At 47.7% G+C, this 8,561-nt stretch overlaps 2 protein-coding genes across 2 annotated transcripts; one reads left to right on the top strand and one right to left on the bottom strand.

The window, feature by feature from the left end:
- Positions 1-1,397: 1,397 nt before the first annotated feature.
- PAAG_11065 (hypothetical protein) lies at positions 1,398-6,776 on the bottom strand (the record flags this gene model as incomplete). The annotated part of the gene is made up of 9 exons (XM_015846773.1): positions 1,398-1,772; positions 1,876-2,181; positions 2,258-2,560; positions 2,681-2,778; positions 2,850-3,141; positions 3,232-5,396; positions 5,499-5,560; positions 5,669-5,797; positions 6,385-6,776. The coding sequence occupies 9 exons, from the start codon at positions 6,774-6,776 to the stop codon at positions 1,398-1,400; spliced, it is 4,122 nt and encodes a 1,373-aa protein (XP_015703577.1).
- Positions 6,777-7,913: 1,137 nt separating this feature from the next.
- On the top strand, positions 7,914-8,168 carry PAAG_11064 (hypothetical protein; the record flags this gene model as incomplete). Its single annotated transcript, XM_015846772.1, has 1 exon — positions 7,914-8,168. One exon carries the CDS (start codon positions 7,914-7,916, stop codon positions 8,166-8,168), a length of 255 nt encoding a protein of 84 aa, XP_015703576.1.
- Positions 8,169-8,561: the final 393 nt, after the last annotated feature.

Raw genomic sequence — 8,561 nt, 5'->3', positions numbered from 1 at the left:
AGAACATAAGAAAACTTCTTTCTGAAAGAAGGTCGGAAGCAACCATGTACAAAATTAAAATTGTATGAGGATATCAAATTCTCCCTCGACTCCCCCCCAAACCTCCCCCTTTTTACGTCATCTTCTGGTATTGTAGTGTTAACTAGCGCAAACACCCACCCACCCCTTTCTCGAGGGAAAAAAAATAAAAAAAATCTTTTTTGTTCAGTCACCCACACCACCTAATAACATCAGCAACCCCCCCCCGAAATCGCCACCATTCATCAAAAAAGGCCATTGAGCATGTAATAAAATCCGATATCAACTATATTCTCACACGATACTTTTACAACTCAGTCCAATCTCCCTCTGCAACCCGCATCCATCCCATCCAATCCCGACCCCCCGCCGTTCAACGTGACAACAAAATCCCAAACGCCCGCCTCTCCCACTCCCCACTCACTTCCGCGTAAATCAGCATTGACGAACGGGCTTTTACAAAACCGCTTTTCGACCACATCACTCCAGCCGCCGTACGTACATTCGTGGAAACCGGGCAGGTGGCCAAGGGGGAGGCGGGGCGGGCCACCGAGAGGACATGCATGCAGCTTGCAGAGTAGCAGCTACTAGCAGCAACAACAGCAGACTCCCTCATTCCCCATCATGCCTTTCTCTTCTCACTATCCACCTCCTTTCCTATCTCCCTCTCAGTCTCGGCCTTTTGATCGATCGAAAGGAAGAGACACAGAGAGAGAAGGGAATAGAAACACGAAAAGAAGAAAACTCAACAGCACTAGTAATCTACAACGGATGGGGTCTCATTTTCTCCACATTCCCCTTTGGTTTTTGGGGGGTTGCAAACGACCCTCACGTGCAAACAGGGCGTGTGTCCACACGTGTAACACTGTTTTTTGCGTCCGGGTGCTTCTCCTGGGTGCCCACCCCATCGGCTTGGGGGATTTAACTTAAGAGTGTCGGCTCCGCAATTCGATTTCGATCTCCCTTTTGTCTTTCTCTCATAATCTCTGGTACTCTTTTTTTTTTTTTTTTTTTTTTTTTTTTTTTTTTTCCCTCAGGCGAGGGGACGTGAAAAGTGGACGTTTCATCCCGAAACCTATACCATCAATATGGTTTATTTTTGCACAGTTTTTCTCAAGTCCTGTACGTGTAAAGAATTTTCTTCCATGAAATTTAGGAAGAAAACCAAAATATAAAATTAGTAAATCTCTCATCTCTCATCTCTCATTTCTCTCTCTTTTTTTTTTTTTTTTTGTTGGTTCCCGGTGGACAGTTTTCCAGGAGAAAAAAGCCCGGGTAAGGACCTTTCCTCCTCTCCCCAGGGCCAGAGGGGGAGGTTGTGTACAGGAGATCAAGGGGGGGGGTTGCCAGAAAGATTAACAAAAAAATAAATTTGGAATCTAATTTTCACCGTACCAATCAACGTCGCTCAGCTGCAACTTGCGGGAACGGAACCCACTGCGATTCGAGCTCGATTTATCATTATTGCTCCTCGGGTCTCCGCGATGGGTACGCTTATCCGGGCCTTTATTATTGCGTATGATTCCTTTAGTATTGGGGTTCTCTTCCAGCACGAAGGGTGATGGGTTTGATGATGTTCTTGGGGAAGGGGAGGAAAGGATGTTGAATTCACCGTCACTGGGCTCATTGTCATCTCTTAGGTCATAATTTAGCACTAGATTCTTGATGCGTTGCTGCTCCTCGCGCTCGGCTTGTTGTTGCGTTTTCATCGCGAGGGCAAAGCTGGAGTCGGAGGGGAGGTCGATAGTGCGGGTCTATTAAAAAAAAAAGAAGGAATGGAAAAGAAGAGAATATGGTTAGAGACTCGATGAAGAGTCGTATAATGATATATTTTACATAAGAGAAGCGGATACAGACCTGTTGTCGGTTTCCTCGTTTGGTCATGAGAGAAAATGCCATCGTGTTTGGTGCATGTTGGCTACTCTCATGATTATCTTCTGAAGTCGATGTATCGCGCGTGGTACGTCTCATTGGCAGGGGAACGTCAAACATCGCCTTGCGCTCGAATTTTCGAGACTGCAAGCTCTCAGCCATCATCTTCTCAAACTCTCGATCGAATTCCGCTTCAGCTTCAGGATCTAGCTGTTCTTCCTGGCGGGTAACGAAAATCTGCTCTTCCTCTTCGGATTCGGAATCACGTTCCTGGTCTGGATCGCGAACGGTCTACAAAGAAGAGTTAATTAGATATGATACTTTCGACACTTTCCGCTGTGCCGTTGGATAAGTAAATAGCCCCTACCTCCTCGAGTTCTTCACTGGAAGAATGTTCTTCATCCTTTTCTTCATCCGCATCAGGGATGGCATCATCTTCATATCCATCGTCAGATGAAGAACTTTCCCCTTCATCATCCGGTTCAGGAGCTTTATCAGTCTCTTGCGCAGTCTCCTCTAGCTTGTAATTCTGCGCTATGGCTTCGCTAAAAAGCCGAGAAGCTTCAGCAGGATCAGTAGCAATCTTCCACTGCGGACGAGTCAAAGCGTAGGTATCTTGAACGAGAAAATCCACATCCATGGGCAAGGGGTCCTTGGTAAACAGGTAATACTACGGCAATACCATATTAGCTGGATATCCAACAAAATCTGCTGCTTGGGAAAGTAGTACCTGAAAAAACGTTAAAAAGAAGTCAAGCTTTTTCTTCGCAGGCCCGCGATCAAAGCACACCCCGCAGGTATCAAGAAGGGTGCACACTAATCGGATCCGGAAGAAATCATCGGGCATATCCAAGAAGGTAATCTTCCCTGGCGCCGGAATGCCCCCCTCTAATGTTGATGTCAGCAAGTGTTGGCTTGAAATGTTCTGGATGGACATGCAAGATCACATATGAACATACCATGTCCGAATGTAACAAGACGATAGAGAGTATCAAAAATGACCGGCGAGTCGACCATTTTATAATTGTACAGCTCTCCAAGGTACTTAATCTCGGCAACTCTTCGTTGATTCTGCTTGAAGTCATTCTGCTCCAACCCAAGCGTAATGAATTCAAGTATATTGTCTACAATCCTAATGACAAAATCTTGATGACAGCGGTAGAGGGCGCTGACAATGCTGGCCATAATATGTATGTTCCCATACTTGACTTTTCCAGGCTTGCTGAAGATTCGCTCGAGAATTTGGACAACCTAGGGCTGTTAGTTACATGTCGTCCATAGAAAAGAGAAAAAAAAAAAAAAAAAAAAAAATTTAGACTTTTCAAGAAAAATATATCTCACTTCTTGTTCCTCCCAATGAAGCTTTCGAATACTCTTCAAAATCTTAGAGCAATTCCGCTTATTCATATCAAGAAAGATGAGTTTGCGAATGTACTGCTCGACCGGAGTGCGCTCCTTCTGCTGGATAGCAGGTCGCTGGGGGGGGTCAACGTAGTACATCGCATTCTCGATAATCATGCGCTCCTGTTGACCAAGATGTTGGGCAGCTTTCTTCCGGCTAAGAGTTTCCAGGAAGGACGCCATCCGTGGTGCTGTTTCCGGATTGCGGAGAAGGTATCGACCACAGTTCTCTAGCAAGTTGCCAATAATTTCAATGTTCATCCGAGAAAAGTCGTCCAGACTGACCTTGAAACAGTGGAAGATAACATGTTCAGGGACAACGCCAAACTTGGTGAGTTCTGCCAAATATCGAATATTGCTTGTGCGGACCTGGCCAAGAAATTCCTTTAGCTTGCGGCGTTGAAGACTCCGGAATTCCTCGTCGAGGTAGCTGATAAGGCTCTGGGGGATGTCGGGGAGGTACTGGCCCAGGGTAGCAACAAGGCGAGCATAGAGGGGAAGGAGATCCGTGCGGCCCTTGGGGGCTTCTTGAATGGCCTTCACCAATCTGTTCCGGGACGCTTTGGAATTGAGGAAGCAGAAATCCAGTGCCAGCTGGTCGACGGAATTCTTGGTTTGCAGTTCTGGAAGCTTTGCCAACAACATATCAACTTGAGCTCCTACGGTCTTGTTAACCATGGCAATAGATTGGCTGTCAGCCTCCTGGTTGGCTGGTTCCGAAGAAGAGTGGTCCGGTTTCGTAACTTCTCCTTTACCAGAATGGTCAACCCCCACGTCATTGGGAAGTTCGCCGTCGGCCTTCTTCTTGACCTGGTCGTCTCCATCAGTTTTCTTCTTCTTGCCATCCTCAAGAAGAACAGCTGGCACTTTCCCTTTCAAATCGACCAAATTCTCATAAAACCGGCGCTCCTCTTCATCTTCCCAAATGCCAGGGCCTTCGCCGTGTCCACGTAGATATTCTCCGGCCTTAACAAGACCTATTCCGCTACCAAGAGCAGACTCAACTGTTTCCTTCTCCATGAGATCCGGCATGTCTACGCCAAGAATCTCACAAAGAACTTGGGTGTTAGAGACAAGCTTTTCATGGGCCTTCGCGTGTTTCTCGAAATTCGATTGACGGTCTTCGAAAATTTCGCCACTCTTCACATAAGCCTCCGCATTCTTTCGACTCTGCGTTGCAAGCGCTTTCTGATCGCGGATAACATGCGCTTTAACATCCTCAAGATACCGGCAAAGGATATTTTTAAACCGGAGCTGGAGCTTTTCAGATGCCAGGGGTGGATCATCTTCCATTGCTTCTCCATTTACTCCTGCAGACTCATCGCCGGATCCAGCCTCCGGCGCATCCTTTCCCGAAGCCGCCGTGGTCGCGCCATCTGCCTCCACATTCTTCCTGCCTTCTTCCAGCCCCTTCGACCCCAAAATATCCCAGCTGTAAGTTCTTGCAAACAACACAGCCAGCGGCAAATTCACATGCTCACGGTCATACCCCAGAAGATCCTTCAGCACTTCCAGGGGGAACGGCTCTGCCTCTCTATCCTGATCACCCTTCGCCGCAGCCTGAGACGACCTAGACTTCGTCATCCCATCAGAAGAAGAGCCCTTGCCGCCGATAGTAGATGCACCATCCTTCCCTTTTGTCCCCAGATCTTCCGGACGCTCCACATCATCCAAACTCCGCAGGAATCCAACAAGCCACAGCTCCGTCACGACGCGAAGGAGTGCCCGCTGTCTAGCCAGGCGGTCTTTTTCTTCCCGCTCACGGATATCCTGAGTCCACGCCTTCAACTGCGCTTTGTCCGGTGTCGTCAAGCCTCGACCCAGCAGCCATCCAAGTTGCTTGGTAAATTCATCAGGACCAAACCGTTGATGCAGGGCGCTGGCGATCTCGACGCCGGCGGCGATTTCTCCAGGAGACTTGAGCTTGCTAAGCCCCTCGTAGGACGCAGAGGTGATCTCGGACAGATACTTGTGCAGCGAAAGGGTGCGAATATCTGCAAGGAAGGTGGGGAGGGCTGTAGGCGTGATACCGGTTCGGAGACGTTTGATAAAGGCGGTGTTTTTCTTGAGGGAGGAGTCGAGGGATCTGGTTACCGGGAAGACACCTAATACATTGCAAACGAATTTTTTTTATTTGAATCACAAATCAGATCTGTCTTGTTTTGCTTGATAGTATACGGTGGGGAAGAGGTAGCTAATAAACGTACCAGTTTCTCCAGCCCAAGCCTGTTCATTGAAGCTACGCAACTCCCCTTTTACACGCAACGATCTATCAGTATACACAATAGTAGAAGAGATAGCAGGTTCCGAGAATAGCCAATAACAAACTCTTCCTTGCGCGATCCATCTCCGATCTTCACCTCAGTCAATATAGCACCCGTTGTTGTTGCTGGCGGCAGACAGGGGGATGCGGTCAAGCCCGGTGAGATCCCCTCGGAAGACTCGAAGGAAATATTGAAGAACGACTTGAACACCACATTGGGTGTCGCCAAGCACGCAGGCAAATCTGGAACAGGATATAGGTTTAAAAGAGATATGAGGTAAGTCCAACGACGTTATATTTTTTGTGGCGTCTTTGTGGTCTTGCCGATTGTTGTGTGTTTGTGTGGAGGAAAGGAAAAAGAAATACAGAAGTGTGAGGGTTGGTGGTGTCCACAGAAGCAGCAGAAAGGAAACCTTCTTAAACAACGTCACAAGGTGTCAGTCAGCCGCGGTTTAAACTTGGTTCTACCTAATTTGACTCGATACACAAACCACCACGGCAGAATTGGAATTCAACTTATACGGCAAACCTGCAAAGTTCATTTAGAGAAAGAAATAATGCTACCAAGAAACTACAGCTTTGCCAAATCATTTTCAACATATCTCAGCCAATTTTTGAAAACCTTCCTTCCGGGGGGGGGTTACAACGAACCAAACTATACATTGAAAACCCGCACCAAAACGCCAGGAGATAGTTAGCTACGTTAACTAGGTAGCTTTCCAGGGGGAAAACAGGAAAATAGAGATAAAAAAGAGCCAGCCCAAATTAATACAAAACTACATTTCCATGACGGGAACAGTATCCATTCATCGATCCACTCATCCTCTCACATCGTCTCCTTCTCAATCTCCGTAAACCCGCTCTCCCTCCCCTTCTCCAGCCCCGTCAACCTCTGCTGCATATGGTGCTTCATGTCCTGCTCGTTCCAGCTCTGTTTTCGATTGAACTGGGGTTGCCAGTGTGAGGTGGCTGGAGATATGCCCGGTCGCCCAATTGGCTTCCAGTGTAATTCGTGCTCCTGTTTGGTGGTGGTGGTGGTGGTGGAGGAGGAGGAGGAGGAGGAGGAGGAGGAGGAGGGAGAAGAGGAGGTTTTGTTGTTATTGTCGGATGAGGTGGAGGTGGAGGTTGCAGCGGGGATGCTAGCAGCGGTTTGATGCTTTGTGTTATGAGAGAAGAGGGCGGGATGAGAAGAGTGGGAGGAGTAGTGAGATGTTGTCGCCATTGTGCTTTTCTTTGTTTTATTTTATTCTCTCTCTCTCTCTCTCTCTCTCTCTCTCTCTTTTCCTCTCTTTTCAGAGATGGCTGGAGGTGTGTTTGATTGATGGATACGCCTTCGAGGGCGGGGCTGGGGTGGGTTGCTGTTGGTTTCCCACTCCACGAAAAAGTGGGCTGATCGAGTAGTGGGGTAGAGTGTCTTTTTGGTAGGTAGAGAGAGGTATGTATATCCCTATATTGCCAGTCTGATAGCCTGACAACAAAGGACAGAATCGTAGATGTGATCTTGTTGTTTGTTTGCTTTGCTGTTGAGGAGTTGTGTAACTTTTGTCAAAGTAACTTTTGGAGTGCTAGATACAGTTAGATATATATATATATATGTTGGTAGGAGAGAGGCAACAGATACGCCCCCCTTCCCCTCCCCGCCGGCGCATCGCGGGCTTATATATCCGACACAGCGAAATTCTCGGCTCTGAGTCTGGGCCTCCTGCTTGTCCCTAACGTGTACTAGTGGGTGGGACAAAGTAACCTATATGTTACGAGTGGGATATAGCACACATTACATCGGTACGTCGATGCTTTAGTTATGCTACTTACTGCCTTGGAACAACGCCATTTTCACCAGCCAAAAACGTATTAACCCAACTCCGAGATGGCTGCTCTACACGCGGCGACAAGAGAATTTTCCCCCTAGAGATCACGAGGCAGGCAGTTACAGACGCCAATGGCATTTGCGACCGGATTGCTGCTGAACTTACGGCCGCCACCGGGAGGGGGTGGGGGTGGGTGTGGGCTGACATGGCGCGCTTATGACAACGGTTCACATCCTTAGTTCGCCAGCTAATTAGTTACCCCGGAGAAGTTTTTAGTTAATTAGGCTAACTATCGTGTCTTCTAGCACTGTGCTGCATGTTAGTTATTCCTTGATCTTTGCTGTTGATGTTGTCTTAATGCCCAACCCATCTGTCCTGAGGTATAAAATGGAAGCTTCTCGTTGGGAAAATGTCACGCGGAATTTGTAATGCGAGCCGAGAAACATCTGCGCCAGGTCAAGTGGACTTGCGATGAAGGGCTCTTTTGTCCACGCAGCCACTGTGGAGGGTTTAACTCGGGCTTAACTACCCGGCGATTGTCTCGCGCCACGATGGCCTCCCCAAACGCCACACCTAGCCCGGTGAAACTTGGGACCTGGCCATTTCTGGGCGAGAAGAGGAAGAAGGCTAGTGGATTGTACTGGAACGAAGATATGGAAACTGTTCAAACCATTGTAAATCTTTACTTCCGCGGAGCGAATGAGGCTGCGCGGAAATCTCCCATTGCCATTCGACATACCGTACATAGCATGGGTAGACGAGACGATACCTACGGACTAAAACGAGCCCCCAGCACGGGCCGATGAAACCGAGCTTCGGCTCGAGGTAGAAAAACTATGTAGCTATAGTTTGAACTCTTAATTATGCAATCTTTACTCCGTATTTTTATAACTAACTAGTTACGTAATTGCCAGGCAACTTATGCATGTGTGTGTATATACAGCTTTGTATCAAACTCCCTAAAGTCAAGCTATTACTACAGAACCCATTTCGTGTGTAAAATATGCAAACAAACTAGTTACAGGAAGAATACAAAACCCAGGTCTATGCATTCCAATCAACCAAATCAAAATCATCCCATCAACGCCCTCAACCCGTCCCAACAGCCTCGATCCCTTCCCAGCCCAGATCTCCCAAACCCCCAACAGCCCAATCATCATAACCAAATACGCCCGATACGTAAATAGCGACTCCTCCCT

Source organism: Paracoccidioides lutzii (genome assembly GCF_000150705.2).
Source record: "Paracoccidioides lutzii Pb01 unplaced genomic scaffold supercont2.1, whole genome shotgun sequence".
NCBI lineage: Eukaryota > Fungi > Ascomycota > Eurotiomycetes > Onygenales > Ajellomycetaceae > Paracoccidioides > Paracoccidioides lutzii.
Note: the sequence above shows the minus strand (reverse complement) of the source record. Positions and strands in the feature narration are given on the sequence as shown.